The 17,776-nt window shown below is 49.1% G+C and overlaps 7 protein-coding genes across 7 annotated transcripts; 2 read left to right on the forward strand and 5 right to left on the reverse strand.

Annotated features, from left to right (window-relative positions):
• Window positions 1–311: 311 nt before the first annotated feature.
• On the forward strand, window positions 312–1,144 carry HOO65_060174 (ADP-ribosylation factor family protein; the record flags this gene model as incomplete). The annotated part of the gene is made up of 2 exons (XM_071004027.1): window positions 312–360; window positions 420–1,144. The coding sequence occupies 2 exons, from the start codon at window positions 312–314 to the stop codon at window positions 1,142–1,144; spliced, it is 774 nt and encodes a 257-aa protein (XP_070857524.1).
• A 418-nt stretch (window positions 1,145–1,562) lies between these two features.
• On the reverse strand, window positions 1,563–2,513 carry HOO65_060175 (Exosome complex component rrp45; the record flags this gene model as incomplete). The annotated part of the gene is made up of 2 exons (XM_071004002.1): window positions 1,563–2,289; window positions 2,350–2,513. The coding sequence occupies 2 exons, from the start codon at window positions 2,511–2,513 to the stop codon at window positions 1,563–1,565; spliced, it is 891 nt and encodes a 296-aa protein (XP_070857525.1).
• Window positions 2,514–2,890: 377 nt separating this feature from the next.
• On the forward strand, window positions 2,891–3,746 carry HOO65_060176 (Pre-mRNA-splicing factor cwc15; the record flags this gene model as incomplete). The annotated part of the gene is made up of 2 exons (XM_071004024.1): window positions 2,891–2,923; window positions 2,985–3,746. 2 exons carry the CDS (start codon window positions 2,891–2,893, stop codon window positions 3,744–3,746), a joined length of 795 nt encoding a protein of 264 aa, XP_070857526.1.
• A 197-nt stretch (window positions 3,747–3,943) lies between these two features.
• HOO65_060177 (D-xylulose kinase) lies at window positions 3,944–5,842 on the reverse strand (the record flags this gene model as incomplete). Its single annotated transcript, XM_071003788.1, has 3 exons — window positions 3,944–5,176; window positions 5,242–5,690; window positions 5,797–5,842. The coding sequence occupies 3 exons, from the start codon at window positions 5,840–5,842 to the stop codon at window positions 3,944–3,946; spliced, it is 1,728 nt and encodes a 575-aa protein (XP_070857527.1).
• Window positions 5,843–6,480: 638 nt separating this feature from the next.
• Window positions 6,481–7,734, reverse strand: HOO65_060178 (Mitochondrial metal transporter 2; the record flags this gene model as incomplete). The annotated part of the gene is made up of 2 exons (XM_071003929.1): window positions 6,481–7,103; window positions 7,176–7,734. The coding sequence occupies 2 exons, from the start codon at window positions 7,732–7,734 to the stop codon at window positions 6,481–6,483; spliced, it is 1,182 nt and encodes a 393-aa protein (XP_070857528.1).
• Window positions 7,735–10,433: 2,699 nt separating this feature from the next.
• Window positions 10,434–12,083, reverse strand: HOO65_060179 (Peroxisomal catalase; the record flags this gene model as incomplete). Its single annotated transcript, XM_071003838.1, has 3 exons — window positions 10,434–11,575; window positions 11,643–11,781; window positions 11,856–12,083. 3 exons carry the CDS (start codon window positions 12,081–12,083, stop codon window positions 10,434–10,436), a joined length of 1,509 nt encoding a protein of 502 aa, XP_070857529.1.
• A 4,643-nt stretch (window positions 12,084–16,726) lies between these two features.
• Window positions 16,727–17,744, reverse strand: HOO65_060180 (ADP-ribosylation factor-like protein 1; the record flags this gene model as incomplete). Its single annotated transcript, XM_071003986.1, has 5 exons — window positions 16,727–16,747; window positions 16,817–17,140; window positions 17,364–17,447; window positions 17,550–17,588; window positions 17,667–17,744. 5 exons carry the CDS (start codon window positions 17,742–17,744, stop codon window positions 16,727–16,729), a joined length of 546 nt encoding a protein of 181 aa, XP_070857530.1.
• Window positions 17,745–17,776: the final 32 nt, after the last annotated feature.

Below are 17,776 nucleotides of genomic sequence, written 5' to 3' on the forward strand. Positions count from 1 at the left end.
CAGCTGTAATTACACAAGGAGCGTCCTTCGTAAGGGTTACACTTGCTAGCTTCGGGTAAGCACAGCTCAAGGACGTTATCTATCAAAACCCCACTTTTATTTACTTATCAACCCTTAACCCCAATGTGGGGAAGCAGTTGTGTTTCAGAGCTTCCCATGCTAAACCGACGTCAAGCCTGTGTTCAGCCTTGCTTCAACCGCGCCGCCCCTTCTCGTATTCTCTAGAGCTTGAATCTTGCTTACTTTTCTTTTTTTTTTTTTCTTAAGCCACTACTACTACTATCACTACCGCTATACCCCTAGCAGCAGTCATGTATCACCTAGCCAAAGGCCTGTACATGATGGCTACTAGCAAGGAGGGTTAGTAATAAAATGAGCTCCAGCAGCTTTCTTCCCCTTAAGCCGCGCCCCGGTACCAGTTCACAAGTCCAGCCCTATACCAGAAACCCTAACCCGCATTGTGTCTCTAGAATACTCCGTCATTCTCCTCGGCCTTGACAATGCTGGCAAAACAACATTCCACGAACAGGTCAAATCCCTCTTTATGCCTGACCGGCCCGCTCCGCGTCTCAAGACCGTACCAACGGTCGGCCAGAACGTATCCACTATCGAGTTGCCCGACATGTACCTCAAGCTATGGGATGTCGGTGGCCAGATGAGCCTGCGTAAGCTTTGGCAGAGCTACTACGCTAGTTGTCATGCCATTGTATTCATAATTGACAGCACCGACATTGGTAACGGTAGTCTGGACGATGACGTCGACCATGACGCCGACGATTTGAACGTGGGCATGGCTTCTAATTCACACACGCGTGTCTCCCGCGGGGCCACTGAGGATGTTGCTGATGGCCGTCTTGACGAGTGCCGACTTGTGCTCGAGGACGTACTACAGCACTCTGATACCGAGGGCGTGCCGTTGTTGGTACTAGCTAACAAACAGGACCGCGAAGACTGCGTTGAGGTCGTGCGGATTAAAGAAGGCTTGGTTAAGAAGGTGTTTGAAGGAGAGAAGGCAGACAGTATCAGAGACTCGCGGGTATTGCCAATTAGTGCCTTGACGGGCACAGGTGTGACGGAGGCAGTGGAATGGGTCCGTTCACGTGTCAAGTGGAACAAGGAGTCGAGGCCACCAGTGATGCGGTGATGGCGTAGGCGGCGGGCGGACTTGCTAGTGTTGCGTAGAAGCGATTGCTTGTTTGGACTTGCCGACAGACGGAAGGGCGCAAGAGACGACCCCTGATACCCGGCTCATGTTTGGCGCATACGGCGTTTTTGGCTTCACTTTTGGCTGATATGATTGATGATATTGATTGGATCCAGCTAGCTCTCGTTGTGGTTTGGGTGTGTTTTGATTTGGTACTTTTTGATCTTTTATCTTTTGGTTGTTTGCGTTCCCGAGTATCCAATCCTTGGCACGTCTTTCGTAATGGGGTATCTCGTTTTTTTTTTGTTCCTGTCCATTCTATGCAATTCCGTCTTTGATGCTGGTGGTACCAACCATGTCGTTGGCCTTAAATTTGTTTGCTCCTCTTCTCCTTTCCCATCTTATTATACGTTCGGTTTTACATAATTGGCCGCTCGTTCTCTGCCCGTAATTCGGCCATAAAGCCACCCTTATCCCTCGCCTTTGCGTCGTCCTTGAGCTTCTGTTCTAGCAAATTGGTCAATTCTCTGACCTTCTCCATTGCCAAGGCTCCGCATTGCAGCATGTCAGTGGCCTCAACAGCTAGGCCCCCCATTTTGGTCATATGACAGACCTCGCCGTGCTTATTCAAGCTGACACAGAAGGCACTCTGGCGCAGCTGCTCCTCAAGATGCGTGGCGTCCAGCAGGACGATTTTGCCATCCTCACCATAGAAACCAAAGGTTACACATAGAGGCGAGTGCAGCCAGCTGAGTGCAACGGGCTCGCGCTCGGCTGGTGTGTAGACTGTGACTACCCCACCATCGATTGTAGTATCTGGACGGCGGAAGTGGCGTAGGGCTGCTACCATGGCTAGACACGCAACATCGATCAAATTTCCGTCGTTGGAGAGCACGTGCACATCAACACGGATGGCCCAGCACTTCTGGCCGGCGATTAGACACAGAGACTCGGTGTCTAGTGCGCCCGAGCGCCGCACGGTTTTCTCCAAGATGCGCGAGAGCAGCATTTCGCCCTCGTTGGGTCGGTTGACTTCGTATGCCGGGGACACCATGGGGCTGAACTCTGTGGATATTGTAAAGACGCCGTCGAATGGCCGGTCAGAGTAGGGCACTGTGACTTCCGCTGCTACTTTGGCTAGAACTCTGTAGTTGAGAGAGTTAGTCGAGATGGATATCTTGACATGGATTGGAACTTGGGCTCACCTTGTTTTGCCCAATGTCACCTCTGCCACGCCGTATTCATCGCCGAATGAGATATTTAGTTCTCTGAATTGATTTAGTGTCCGGCCATCTAAACGTAAACCTTCGTCTAGAGCCTGGAGCACAAAGTCCTTTTCGATCTGACTGGGTTCTGCTTCACGAGGCATGGTAGCAGATTGTGTGAGATTTATGTGAGGCTGGATATGAAAGCTAGAGTAAGGCAAAACTATTCCGCTTTTGATATCTGTATATGCGGTAAATATGATAAAGCAAAATTTCCCAACAGCAGTTTTCCACAGAAAATCTGGACTCCATCTCTCGACATCAAGGCTTCAGTTGAAAGCTTAGTCTCGCCAAAATCAGCGAGCTTTTTTTCTGCCGGGCGGTGAAGTCGCACTTTGTAAATGCCAGCCAAGGCTGAGCAAAAAAAGCAATCCAAAGCCACAGCCTTGTCTCAGCATCAAGGCCTGGGTTAACTAAGGTTGCTCTGTACCTACATTTTATATATTTTCCCTTACATAAAAGCTATACGAACCGCATCAAAATGACGACCGCACATCGCCCTACCTTTGATCCGGTGCGTGCCCCATCCCCACTCTTCCTCAGCGACCAGCTACTAACTCCCCTTTCTCTTTTAGGCCCGAGGCAAAGAAGCCCTACGTGGGCCAGGCTTTCATCAGCGCCTCCTCCCAGCCTACACGAGCCTGAAGTACCGCCAGCCTGGCCAAGGCGGCTCGGGCGGAATCTCGGCCCCGACGGACACCGGTGATGTTGTGCACGACATGCGTGCCGAGCTGCTTGCCGCCGAGGCCGCACATTTCGCCAAGAAGCACGGCTCGACACTGGCATCTCCACACGACGAAGACGGTGATAATGACGCTGTGCGCGCCAGTCTGAAGCGCAGCAGTGCCGCAACTAACACAGATGGCGATGAAGACACGGGTGGCCTGCTAGCCGATGCCGATGCTAAGCGTCGCAGAGTTTTGCAGGAGTCACGCGCTATTGATGCTGATTCATCAGACGACGATGGAGGGCCAGGAGATGAATCAGAAGCCGACGATGACGACGACGACGATGATGATAGCAGTAGCGATGAAAGTGACGACTCAGAGGCTGAACTGCAGCGCGAGTTAGAGCGCGTGCGGCGCGAAAAAGCCGAGAAGAAAGCGCGTGAAGAGCGCGAGCGCGCTGCAGAAGAGGAGGAAGAGCGTGTGCGCGATATTGCTATGGGTAATCCGTTGCTGAACAAGCCGGATTTTAATATCAAGCGGCGCTGGAATGACGATGTCGTTTTCAAGAACCAGGCTCGTGGCACAGAAGACAAGGGCAAAAAGGAGTTCGTCAACGATATGTTGCGGTCTGACTTCCACCGACGATTCATGAATAAATATGTCCGCTAGATCGGATAGGTCGTGCGAGAATATAGTCAGAGTGTTAGTCGGGGCTGCTGTGGGATTTTGATTTATTGTCTGGCGCTATCGAGGAGTTCTTTTTTCCTAACTGCTGTGTTATACCTGGGGTTTAACGCTATTACTGCTGCGTTTTCACTATTAAATAACGAAAAGATGCTTTACGCTTTTATGATTTACATATGTACCTAACGGCCCTCTTCAGCTAGTAGCCTTGTCTCCATCTGCTCGAAAGCCCCTAGGACTTTCTCATACTTGGCAAAAACTTTCTCGTCATAGCCATCACTAACCTTTTCGATGGCGGCCTCCTCCTTCCAGCGCTTCCCGATGAGCTCATCAAACGTTTCGCCTTCAGCTCTCTCCAAAGCCCATACGGCTTTGTATGCACCTCCCAAGGCACAGGCATTACCGCCCACATCAAGCCGATATACGCCTTCTAGTCCACCCAAGACATCGCCCATGACCTTAGAAATGGCCGGATTTAATGAGCCGCCACCTACAAGGTAGATTCGGCGAGGTTGTGGGGGAAAGCTGGGTTGGTTAACTGGGCTGTGTACGAGATTCTTGGATCGAAGTTTTATGCTTAAAGCTTGTGATTCAACGATAGCTCTAGCATCCAGCTCAGGATCCCAAGCTTTCTCGGCTGGTAATTGTGTCAAGTTGTCACCGCTTGGCCCGCATTCAAACCGCCATGTTCCCGCGCGGATATTGGGGACAATCTCATTGAGATAAAAGTACAACCCTAGTTTGGCCTTGTCCTCTTCGTTTCCCATATGCAGCGGGCTAGTGCCTGTCACCTTTGAGTTGAAAGAGGCCCAAGCATCACCATCTTTATCAGCCGCAGATGGAAGCGCATCTCGAACCTTTTCACGGGCCAGGCCGCCATTCTTGTAACATAACATGAACATGTATTGGCCGGGCGTAGTGGGATGGTTGAAAAAATGATACGCAGGGTCAGGCTTGTAGTACGGCGTGCTCATCAAGAATGTGGTCGACGTGCCCAATGAGATGATAGCATCCATAGGTCGCAGGGGCAGAGCCAGAATGGTCGCAGGGTTGTCTCCAGTAAACGGAGCAATCTGGCAATCTAGACTCATACCGTACTTGATTACAAAGTATGGAGACAAAGAGCCCATAGAGCCACCACCATCGCGTCGCACAGACCCAAGTTTGGCCCGTATTTCCGCTGCAGCGGCTGGATCGGAACTGGCCTGTGTTGTGAGATGGAGCAAAGCCAGGCTCCAGTCATTAGCAGAAATGTCCCAAAGATTCATTCCACAAGCATCACTGATATCTATGGGCGCAATATGACCCAGGAGCAGAGATGCAAGAAACGAGGAGACCAGAGAGATTCGGCTAGTGTTGGAATACATATCCGGGAAAAGACGTTTCAGCCGCATGATTTGAGGGCCAGTAAAACGCTGCGGGCGAGGTGTTTAGTATAATGCCAACGTGGGTAGCAAGCCTAAGGAGAGGTGAGACTCACATGGTGGGCTGCACTTCCTGTGATTTCAGCCAGCTTTGCTGGCGACCCAAACTCAGCGTCAAACTGATCGCATTCTCTCTGTGTACTCCCATCTTGCCAATTAGGTGCCCATGGATGGGAAAACGCCATGTCTAACTGCTCCTTGAGCCCACGGCTACTTCCTGCGGCGAGGCCCTTCAATTTCTCCTCTGCACTCAGACTCCAGTATACACTGCCATGCTGCTGACATGAACCACTAATGCCTTTGATGGCGGCCATGTCGGTTGTGGCACTGAGACGGGCAAGGACAAGGTCCAGGGCCTCAAGCCACATGGCTACTGGGGCGTAAACTGAGTTGTCATTTTGATTAATGTGCACACCTTTCGTGATGCCATACTGAGATCCAAAGTCAGCGTCGAAGTCAACCTTGGCTTCGGAGACAACTGTGAGATCGGAAGAGACTACGATGGCTGTTCAGGGATACGAGCGTCAGAACACGGGTAATTGTGTAGCAGAATATGAACGGCTATGGGGGGCTATAAAAGACTATGGTGTGTTACGAGAAAGCTTGCTCACCTTTTAGTTGCTGAGTAGATAAGTCGAGGCCGAGATAATGAGCCATGGTGAAGATAAGGAGGAGGGATGGAGATCGCAAGATGTGGGTGGATAAATAGCCTCAAGGCAAAATGCTTTTTCTGTTTATAACTAGGCAACTACCAAAAGAAAAAGAGTTGAGTCAAAAAGAAACTAGATCTCCCAACAGAAAGCCGTCTGGGTTAGCTCTTTCCTTGAAGTATAAGTGCAGCTAGTCCGCAATATGTAGGTTAGGAAACGGGGAAGCTGCAAATGAGTACTGAGTGGTTTTCTTAGGCGCATCATTTTCTAACGGAGGACTTGGGCCTTGGTCTTTGTTCATCCTTTAACAAGATGGATGGTCCCAGCTTTAGTTTTGAACAGGGGCTGGGCGAGAAACTATGATGCGCTCCAATGAGCCTGGAGCGGCTGAGTAAGGCGACAAGCGGGTGGAATGGCGGCTGTACAGTTACTCAGAAACACTACGTTACCTTCTCAGGTTATGTGCACACTGTATATATATACGCCTGCTACGCCACGACATCGATTGGCATAGAGCATGATTGTTTTCATGTAAAAAATTGGGTTAGATTCCAACATGCAGAGAACTCCTTATTCACCAAACTATGCACCCCTGACTAAAAAAAAGAAAATGACAATGATTCCCATCCTGCTGTTAGCCTTCTATTACTCCTTGCCAGACTTTCCATTAGAGTGTTTGTGATCATGGCCATCATGGTCGTGCTCTTCTGGCTCCGGTGTAGATTCGCGAGGGGTCACATCGCCCGGCACAAATTCATCGAAGCTCTTCTGCTCTACGCCCTCAACCGGCACAAAACGTACACGAACACGCTTGGCGCCCCGTACGCGAGAACCGATCTGAAAGCGAACAGCATCTTCGATGGTGCGCATTTTCTCAATGGTCCAGCTCAACGGCACGGCAACTTCAATATCAATCAAGTAGTTCTGGCCCGACTTGACGCCGCCAACTTCGCGAATCTCCAAGCCATGGCCGGGCTCTAAATCCTGTAGCACGCGCAGCGAGTACTTGCGCACAGAGCTGGCGGTGTCGGTGTCAATGGCACGATCGGCCAGTTCAGAAACGGCGGCAATGGTGTTTTCAGCGCCGGCCTTGATCACCAGGATAGAGATTAATAAGCCGCCAACGGAGTCGAGCCATTCGGCATTGGTAAACCAGTTTGAGGCTAGAATGACGGCAAGGGTGACGACGCCAGTCAGGGAATCGACGCGGTGGTGAATGGCATTGGAAGCCAGGACAGAGGATTTACGCGCACGCGCAACGGCCATGGCTGTGGGGTGAGGGAAGATTAGCAAATAAGTTATCGATTTTTTGTAGAGCAAAGGGTGCTACCTAGACTTACTCTTGTGGTAAAGCCACTCTTTGATTGCAATGGTTCCGGCGGCAAGCCATGCAGCATGAAGACTAGGTCCTCCGCTTCCGTGACTATGACTATGGCTGTGGCCATGATCATGAGCATGGGCCAAAATACCCCCTAACGCAGCTGGGTCTAGGCCTATTTGTTCTAATAGGGCGACAAAACTACTCCAACACATGAGAAGACCGCCGGTTAGCAGCATGCCTGAGACACCCAAGGAGCCTAAGCTCTCGACCTTTCCAAAGCCAGTTGGGTAGTCGTGCGTGGGCTCCTTTAAGCTCCATGAGACGGTAGCAAGTGTAAGAATATCAGAGGCCAGGTCTGTAACGCTATGGTAGGCGTCAGCAACCATAGCATGTGAGTTAAAGGCATAACCTCCAATGCCTTTGGCAATTGCCATGCCAAGATTCGACAACAAGCCAATGCGGGTGATACGCACACCAGCATCGTTTTTGTCCTTGGAGGTAAGGTATATGTTATCGTGATGGTGATGGTGGTGGTGGTGATGGTGGCCACCATGTGTGCGTGTCTGGATCGCGGACATAGTGACTATAGCAGCAGCGAGAGGAGATGGACGTCGGTGAGCGGACGATGAAGACAGAAGAGAAGCAACGCGGGTTGGTGGATGCGAAAGGGGCGGACGAGAAAGGTCGAGGATATGAGCGAAAGAGGGCGACGAGGAAGATGACAACGAAGATAAAGCAGAGCAGAGAGAAGCAGAAGAAGAAGAAAGGGGAGAAAAGCGAAAAAGAGGAGAGGAAGAAATAGAAGAGTCAAGTATCGCTAGCCGAGATGAAAACGTTTGGGGCGTGACACTAAGACTCAAAGCCGGCGTAACAGGGCGAGATGACGACGCTAATCGCGATGATGGTAGTGTTGTGGTAGTGATATTCCTGCCAAATGATGGTGCATCTAGTGGCAGATGTGCTCCCAAGTATGGTGGCAAAGCAGCAAAAGCAACAGTTGATGGCGTTTTTCTTGGTGTGCTTGATACAGCGGTTGTTGCTAATGGTTCAGTAACTGTCGCAATGGTGGCAGTGGCACTGGTCGGGGATGCTGTCCAGGCTGGTAGCGATAACAGGGGGGAATTGGAGGTGTTTTTGGTATTATTGACAGCTGGACCCCTTGATTGTGACTGGGATTGAGGCTGGGGCAAGGCCGCTGTAGTAATAAATGCGACCCCGCTAGTAGAGGACAGACATAGGGCTTGAGGAGGGGAGGACTTCGCTAGCCAATTAGACCTTGAGGATAGGCGATTTGCAGCAGCCGTAGTAGCTAATGACGACGGCGATGGTGATATTTCTTCTGTTGTTGTTCCACAGGCTAAACCAGGAGCAATAGCCGAAGCAAAGGGCGACGACGACGACGACTGCGAAACATCCGAGTAGAAAAGCCGCCCAAGATGACGTGGATGATGGCGCGACCTGTGGAGCCCCCCCTGGATCCAGCAACCATCGTCAGTAACTGTGCTAAGCCCCCTACGGGGTAGTGTGCCTGGGCAAGCGCTATAGCGCAGAGAGCGCTGCAAATACAGGGCACTCAAGCCCTGTAAACCTAGCAAGAGGCCCACACAAGTCTTATTGTGCCGATGTCTGGGGTTGGGCTTGGGGTTAGTGCTGCTTTTCAGAGAGCGAGCAGCACAACTGAGGAGTGACATTTTGAGGGAAAAGACGAGAAAAAAGAAAGGAGGGGGGAAGAGACAAGGAAGGCCAAAGGACGACCATAAAGAGCCTTCTATAGGAAGACTATAAAGGCCTCTTTTTCTTTGCTAGTCTCGATAATTTGTGCTCGCTGTAGTTATGGTGATGCTTGAGACAGAGCAACGAGCAATTTTCACTGGAAGAATGGGAAGAGGAAGAGATAACAAAAAAAGGAATTGAGAGGAAGAAAGAAGGCTTTGTTGGCAGTTCTCTAGATTGAGAGAAAAAAAAAAAAAGCTTAATTGAGGTTCAAAACGGTCAAGCTTAAGGTTCAGGCAACCATAACAGGTATATGCGTACTGGCCTTTGTCGATAGACTTCAAGCTTAAACGTTCATTTTTGAGGGGTCAGACCACCAATTAACCACAGCGAAACAAACCAATCTGCAGTAGGTAGACACAAGGGAGAGTAGCCCTTATTATTAGCATTACGACATTTAGAATCCGATCCGGCCAGGTTAGACAAATCCCGGAAGTGCCAGGAAAATAGTGGGGCCATTTGTAGCAAGATACATAGCACACAACATAAAAGGGACATTGTATACATGCAGATAGATAGGTACAAGGGGGAACAACTGTGAATGTCAACATGCATATACGTAGACACATGCTATAATCTGCATGGCCAAGAAAAAGCTTGCTTTTCGATGTCCAGAAAGGTGTACCAGATGCAACAAGTGTCGTATATCATGGAATTGTAGCATTCGAGCTAAATTCTGGTCTATCAGGGTTTCATCGTCATACACTAGACATGTCAGAGAAGATCAGCCACTAGCCAAGCTGAGAGGTATAGGCACTGCTTGTGCGGTAGTAATGTGCACTTCTTGAGCTTGAACTTGAATTTATCTAGTGTTTATCGGTTCTTCAGCCTATCCACACCGCGTGGATGCTGCTTGTTATGCGGCCTATATTTATCAGTTGAGATTCCAGTACCTTGGATTTAAACTTGAATTTATTCAACGTCTACGGATTTCGATATTTTCTTCCTCGCAGCGATACAGGACTAGTCGAGTTGTCTGAGAACAGGTAGCCTCCCCGGGCATGAAAAACACATGACCCCGGCCCGGTTCCGCTCAAACGATCGGCAGTGCTATAGTGTACCGTTTTTCATCCGCAATACGGCGCAGTTTCACCGCGCAAGCAAGCTAATCCGATATGGTCTAGGGGCTAGGATATCTCGCTCTCACCGAGAAGGCCGGGGTTCGATTCCCCGTATCGGAGACAAGTGTGTGCAGTTTTTTTTTCGTGCCTTCACCGCAGATGGAGTGGTACTGTTGCAACTACATGGTATCCGTTTTTTTTACTTTACATATCACACGACACGATAGTATAAAAATAGTAACCATAAATGAAAAGTAAAATAAAGGTAAAATAAAAAAATTCTCGTGATGAAAAAATACTGAACAAAGAATCGAAAAAGGGTCATAAAAGAATGTGGCGAGTCCTGCTGCCGCGTCCAACTCCAACCAGCCAAAAAAAGAGCGAAAAGAAAAGAAAAAAAGACAAAAAAGAAACATCGCAAATCCAAATCTCCACCGCGTTCACTAAGCAGCAGCCTTCTCAGTAACCTTCTTCTCCGTGGCATCACGGATTTGCTGTCCCAGGCTTTCGTTGACTCTGCCAAACATCTCGTATGTACGGTTACGGATGTCAACCTGTGCTGCAGACAGGTGGGCGGCCACGTTGTTCACCAGGTTCTGTTGCTGGCCCTCTGTTCTTCCAATGACCTCCCAAAGCTTAGCAGGCTGCTCAAAGTCAGCGTCCGAAACCTCCTGGAAAAGCTCGTTGGTGACAGCGCCAGTCCAAACTTCATGTTCATTGGTGACCTTGACATTGGCGTTGAACTGGAGCTTGCGGTATGAGCTGGGGTAGTTGGGGTTACGACCATAGCCACCGTCGACGACCATGGAACCATCACGCTGCCACGGGTTGAAGGCGTTGAGAGGGCGGTTGACAGGGATCTGCTGGTAGTTAACGCCCAGGCGGTAACGCTGGGTGTCAGGGTACGCAAACAGACGGGCCTGTAGAACGGGGTCAGCCGAGGGCTCAATGCCAGGAACCATGTGCGAGGGCGAGTAGGCCATCTGCTCAATCTCGGCATGGTAGTTCTCGTGGTTGCGGTTCAGAGTCAGCTTGCCGAAGCGGCGCAGAGGGAACTCTGCCTGCGGCCACACTTTGGTAAGGTCAAACACGCTGTACTTGAACTTCTCTGCCTGCTCAGGCGACATGGTCTGCACGTAGACATTCCAGCTGGGGTAGTCACCCTTCTCGATTGACTCGAACAGGTCCTGTGCATGTCTGTCGGGGTTCTCGCCAGACAGCTTTCCAGCCTCCTCATTGGTCAGGGTCTTGATACCCTGGTTGGTCCTCACATGCACCTGAACGTAGTTGAAGGTGCCGTCAGCCTTCTGCCACTTATAGGTGTGGCCCGAGTAGCCGTGCATGTGGCGGTAAGAGTAGGGAGTGCCTCTGTCAGAGAAGAGGATCATGACCTGGTGGATGGACTCCTGGTGGGTGGAAAGGTAGTCCCAGAACATGTTGGCATCCTTCAGATGCGTCTGCGGGTTGCGCTTCTGTGTGTGGATGAAGGTAGGGAACTTGGCCGGGTCTCTGAGGAAGAAGACGGGGGTGTTGTTGTACACCCAGTCCCAGTTACCCTCATTGGTGTAGAACTTGAGGGAGAAACCTAGAGAAAAGAAATGATATGTTAGTGATGGACAGAACATGGACGGGAAAGGGTAGCGGTATCTTACCTCTGGGGTCACGGGCTGTATCAGCAGAGCCCTTCTCACCACCAACCGTCGAGAAACGGGCAGCGACGGGAGTCTTCTTGCCCACGGTCTTCAGGGCATCGATAATGGTAATGTCACTGATATCATCGGTAACCTCGAACTGTTGTTTCAGTAGCGTTAGCGGCCAGAACCCGTGAAATAACCTCTACCAACAAAAAAGATTGTGCCACTTACCTCGCCAAAGGCACCAGATCCCTTGGCGTGAACGACACGCTCGGGAATACGTTCACGGTCAAAGTGAGCCAGCAGATCAAGCAAGTTGAAGTCTTGTACCAGGAGAGGACCTCTGGCACCAACTCTTTGGTAGGCTTCGGGGTTGGCTACAGGGCAGCCATTGGAAGTGGTGTAGAAAGGTTCTTTGTCATACTGAAAAGTATGCGGATCAGCAGCGGGTTCAGCCATTGTTAATAATGGTAGAAATATGAGGAGTGCGAGAGAGAGACGAGAAGAGGTAGGGCCTGCCATTTTAAAAGTAGTGTGAGTGTGAGTGTGAGTGCGAAGAAGTGAGATGACGATGACTTATACTTCGTGCTTACTTTGTTGGAGGTGGCGCTAGTCGCCTCTTATAGACGTTCACGGACAAGTGCGATTCTGTCTTACAGTCATCATTCTCCCTCCTTACGCAAGTGGAATTACAAAGTCAAGAGAGATGGCGAGACGGGGGAGGGGAGGGGAGGGGAGTGGAGGGGGAAGGAATGGACAGGGCAAGGTACTGTGCAGAACAGAGCAAAGCAAAGCAGAGAGAAGTGTTAGATGAGTTGGGCGTGTGGATATGTGCCAAGAGTTTGTGTACATGGGTATGTGGTGTGTGGTGTGTGGTGTGTGGTGTGTGTAAAATAGGCGTGTGTGTTACAACTACAAAGACAACAGAGATACAAAGGTACAAAGGTACAAAGATACCTAGGTACCAGAGTACATAGGTACAAGTCCGGAAGGAAGCCGAGATTCGCCCCCGCAATATACCTTCCAGACGATTCCCAAACATGTTTCCATGACGCATAAGGCCTAGAGGTAGTGGTGCACATGGACATGGCGCACATCATAGACTAGGCCGGCGAAGTTGGCCTCGTCTTCTATCTCCCAAAGCGGCCAATTGAACTGCTTAGAAATCTAAGCGTGACATTGGCTGCTGGTGCTCAGCCGTGTTCTGTGTCGCTACAGCAAAACAGGACCTTCCTTCTCCAAATCTTATCATATCAAATATGCAGCATGTGAGTGGCCGACGCGGCCTGTTCCTCTTGCATTTTGGCTTTTAGGCTCTTTTCCCTTTCGGGTGGGTCCCTGCCTTCTTGATACTACTGTTACCTTTCAAATAAGTGAAATATACATAGAAAAATAAACAAACCCAACAGGGCAGGACAATGGAAATCATGGCAGGGCAAATAGGCAACTGCGTTTTTCCTTCTCCGGATTTTCGTTCTGGTCGGCTTTGGGTAGACCCCAGCCATCTCTTTTTTTCTGGTTATTCATCTTCCCTTTTTCTTTCTTCCTCTAGTACAAAGCTCACGAAAAACGGAAACTCTGCCTAAAGAAATCCAAATCTGCCGTCATCCTCATTTCTCTCCGTCCTCACACCTGCACTTTTGCGCTTTTGCCCCAGTCTATAGCACATATACTTGTCCAAGCTCCACTTTGTCTCACTTCTTGCCTCTGCAGCAGCACAGCGACGGCAAATGTGGGGGGAGGGGCTATAATTATCACTTTCCAATCCCCCCTTCCCTTTTTGTCGTATTAGTGCTTTAACTGCCATAAGTTCCCCCTAGTCTAGTAGCAGTATTGCTACTCAAATCTGTATCCCAACCTCGGAGTTGAATGAGATTTTATTATTCCGTCGAATCAAAACACGGCAAATGGATCCCTGCTCGTCATTCTTTCTATCTATTGCCACGAAGGCAGTTGGTCCGTCGGTTGGTCGGCTGGTCGGCTGTTTCTGCTAGTCGAAAGATAACAACGTCGTGGGTTCATGGGTCCGTGGGGCTCCTGTGAACTGGGGCTTGTTGTCCACCCTGCTCTGTTGCTCGCTCTCAGTCCCACAAGCCCTGGTTCGATAATCACAGTCCCTAGTCCAAGTCAGAACTCCCAGCGCATAAAAGTCTTGGTTTTTGCTCAGCCGAAGTCTTGGCGTTGGCGTTGTTGGCTTTCGTTGCTTGGTTGCTCTCGCTGCTTCGGTCTTATTTCACGAAAGACGAGGAGAGGAGCGAAGAAAGAAGCCAAGAGTCTCAAGCACATGCTGCTGCTCCCTCAACTCCCAGCAGCGTCGTGAGGCACGCCCAAAACAGCAGAATATGTGTCTGCCTTGTATTTCTGTTGCACTTGCCTTTTTTTTCTTTCCGTCTTTGTCGGAGGAAAGTTAAGGGATTGCTCTCTTACCTCTCTTCCCTCTCTTTAGCCCGTTAATTACAGGTTATCTCCATTCCATTCTCTTTTATCTTTTTTTCCCTCAACAAACAAGGAATGTGGGATGAGAGCGTAGCATCAAGGCTTCCATCTAAGCACAGCATCAAGTGACCATCCCTAGAATCTTTAGCGCTTGTGCAAAATATGATTGTTGAGCCATCACAATAGAGGATAGGATGAGCGAAAAGGGTGTCTGTGATTGGTGGAGAGGAAGAAGATGTTCTTTCGCTATAAGTGGAGCTCTCCTCGTTAAAATGGGCCAAGCACACCCAGATCCCAACTAGGAGAGCCGATCAACTCCCACCCCCCTAGAAGGAGGCGCTACTTCGGTTGCTTGTTCCGAAAAGGGTGGCACAACTTGTCACATCAGTCAACATCAAAACTGCAGACATCTGCCCAGAAACCAAAACAAAAAGAGAGTTATCTATTCCTTTTTGGCTTGCGTTGTCATGCATATACAGGAGCTGCCAACCCAGCCCTTTATTTTTAATTGCAGCTTCACGTTTGTATGGACGCAAGCGAGCTCATGCCGTCACAATCACCCATCCCCTAACACATCTCCTCTCCTCTCCTCCAAGTTTCTCACTAGCGTCTCTTTCGTCTCCATTGCAATCTTTTCTCGGTCTCTTTCCCTCGTAGCTCTTCCCTCATGGCCTGATACCTTTCCCACACAGCCCTGGCTCGACATCTATTAATGTAGCAATATGCATCGTTATTTCGCTCCTTCCCAAAAACAATCACATGCAACCGCCTGGCCAAAGTCCGATAGTGCTACCAACTGAGAGAATGGGAGGTGGCTGTTCACTACGTACCTCTGCTCTGTTATGTAGCTCCTTCCAACTCTATGTTCCATATTGCGGCAAGTAATTTTAGCTCTAACTCTGTTAGGGTCATAAGGGTCAGAGAACAGGCTCCACGTGCTCTACATTTCTGCCCCTGTTTTTTTTTCTTTCCTCATATTTCTCCCCTATCGCGTTGTCAGCCCCCAAATAACTGCACTTGGGAGCTATTACGAGGTAAAGCAAAACAAAAACAAGACCAAGTCAAGATACTGTTCTTATACTGGGATATTAATAACATATGGAGGGGCCTCAATCAAGACTTGAAGAATTCCATGTGGATGGGCATCTGGAGCTAGTCTGACCTGATGTTTCTTCTTCTTCCATTGCTTTGCGAAAGATTTTCCTTCATTTCTATTTATTGTCTGCTTTCTAAATACTGGACTAATCCGAGACGTTTGCTGTCGAGAAGCGCGAATCTTTGAATCTCTTATTATGTCTCTATCCAGCTTTGTATCCTGTTTGGGACATTTCATACAGGAACGGCAAATCATAGATAGAGTCAAGTATACTAGCCTATAGGGAAGAGACGGAAATCTGTTACGAAGCTCGCTCATCTTATTCCTTGGCTGATACAGGGTTCTGGCACTTGAAGGGGCTGACCTTGAGGCCTAGGGGAACTACAATCTAACAAGCACAGCGCAAAGCCTTGCCCTAAGACCCCCAAATATCCAAAGAACCCAACCCATACATCGCCCCTTTCCCTTGTATTTCCTCCTAATGTTTAGAGTTAACATCGCTCTTGCCGGGATCCGAGAACTACCCTGTCTCGTTTCAACTCCCTTCCTTATTCCCTGTTATGATTCATATGGGCACTCCTCTCGCTGTTCTTCCATTTTTTACTTGTAACTTCTTGTTAGAATAGAGTTGACAATTGCCCCGATCCCCCGTCTGGACCAGCGGTGTCGGTGTCGGAGATTCGTCTAGAAGACAAGAAGGAATAGAGATCATTCATGTGTCTGCCCTTGGTCCCCTATTCGTAAGCGTGAATAGGCTGCTAGCCCATCGTCTCAAGATTTGATCGCCGTCAATGCTTCGATAGTAAATCTCTAAATAGCTAATTCAGTCCACTCGTTACTGTACCTGTATCAACACAATATGGTGCCTGTATCAATCAACCTAATATGTACGCACGCACGCACGTACGTACGAACACATACACATCCACCTATAAAATTGTAGACATATTTGTTTGTCTTCTTGAACATAGACGCGCGGGATGCGAAAGTCATGCCCCCTGATTTTCATGCTAAATTTCCCCTTGTCTCTAATTAAAGCAAGAAACCGCCAATATTAAAGGTTTATAAAAGGATGACAACACCCTCCTCCCATGTGTAGGAAGAAACAGAAACAATAAAAGCAGACGTATAGAATAGGAGACAGGAAAAATGAAAAAAAAAGCCCAAAACAAGGGAAGGTATGGTTGGCGAGTGAAAGTTGGAGCGTCAAATGATGGAAAAAATGAAGGGAAAAAAAGTATTAATGCCGGTAGGAATAGCGAAGTCGAACCGCGTGGCAGATAATATATGCAAGAGTCATACGGTGTATGAGGTCATAGATATAAGACACCGTCGGCGAAATCTTGTCGTTTACACCCGGTACCAGTGGTGGATAGATACTGTGTGTACATCATACAATCCATAAGCTGGGTCTATACCATGAGCCATGTCTTAGATGTATTGTGGCCGACCGGTAAGCCGCAGGGCGACCCTATAATTCTTTCCAAATAAACTGTCGAAAGAGCGGGACTGCATGTTTGCTGTATCAACACCCGAGACTGATGGTAGATATTGAGCGACGACCTGCGCCTTATTCCTGAGCAATAGTTGACTGTACACATAACATGTTAGAAAAAAAAACTCAACACAGATGGGTTGCAACATCCCTGATTCGACTTACCACTAGCCAGTCCATGCCCTCATTCACACCGCTTCCATCGATAGCTGAACATCCTACAATGGTCCAGTTGCGATCGCGCAGTTCACTAAGCCGTAGGGCTTCGGATATATCGGCCGCACCCTTTGCGCCTGGCTGGTCTTGCTTGTTGGCAAAGACTAGCAGCGACGCCTCCTTGAGTTCATCCTCCTGTAGCATGGCGCGCAACTCGTCTGATGCAGTTTGCAAGCGCTCGATATCCGTCGAATCAATCACAAATATGACAGCTGCCGTATTGGCATAGTAACATCTCCAGTACGGTCTTATACTTGTTTGGCCTCCTAGATCCTGTCACGTGCCAAAAAAATTGAACCAGGTGTTAGCAGCAGTTGCCCAGTGAGGAGGGGTGGCATATTCTTGCCGGGGGTTTAGGCTTGGCCTTGGCCTTTTGCGACAGAGCGTCATGTGGGCATCGTAGCCTCGACTAAAAGGCTGGGTCTGTGATGCGACAAGCAAAGCAGAAGAACAATGAAATGGAGCAAGGAAATATGGGTTATTATCGATAACGTACCCAGACATTAAGATGTAAGTTCTTGTAGGTGACGGATTCGACATTGAAGCCAATCGTGGGTATCGTGGTGACGACCTCGCCAATCTACAAAGAATAAAGTTAGCTTAGTTGAGATATCCCCCAATGTGAAGAATGCGATAAGGTTATGTATGCGATTCGCCGCGCCAGGCGCAAAAGGAGGCTTACTTTGAGTCTGTAAAGAAGAGTAGTTTTGCCAGCGTTATCCTGAGATGTTATTGGCACATGTTAGTGGACCTGATGAAAAACAAGCCTTTTCTCAGAGCGTCGTGATGCTCAACGTACAAGACCCAAGATCAAGATTCGCGTTTCCTTCTTGGTCCATGTTAATAGACCAGACAGCCATGACATAGATTGGCCCATAGTATTAAGTTATAGTGGGAGGGATTGGTCGG

The sequence above is a fragment of the Ceratocystis lukuohia genome (genome assembly GCF_044167205.1).
Source record: "Ceratocystis lukuohia strain C4212 chromosome Unknown Supercontig6_pilon, whole genome shotgun sequence".
NCBI lineage: Eukaryota > Fungi > Ascomycota > Sordariomycetes > Microascales > Ceratocystidaceae > Ceratocystis > Ceratocystis lukuohia.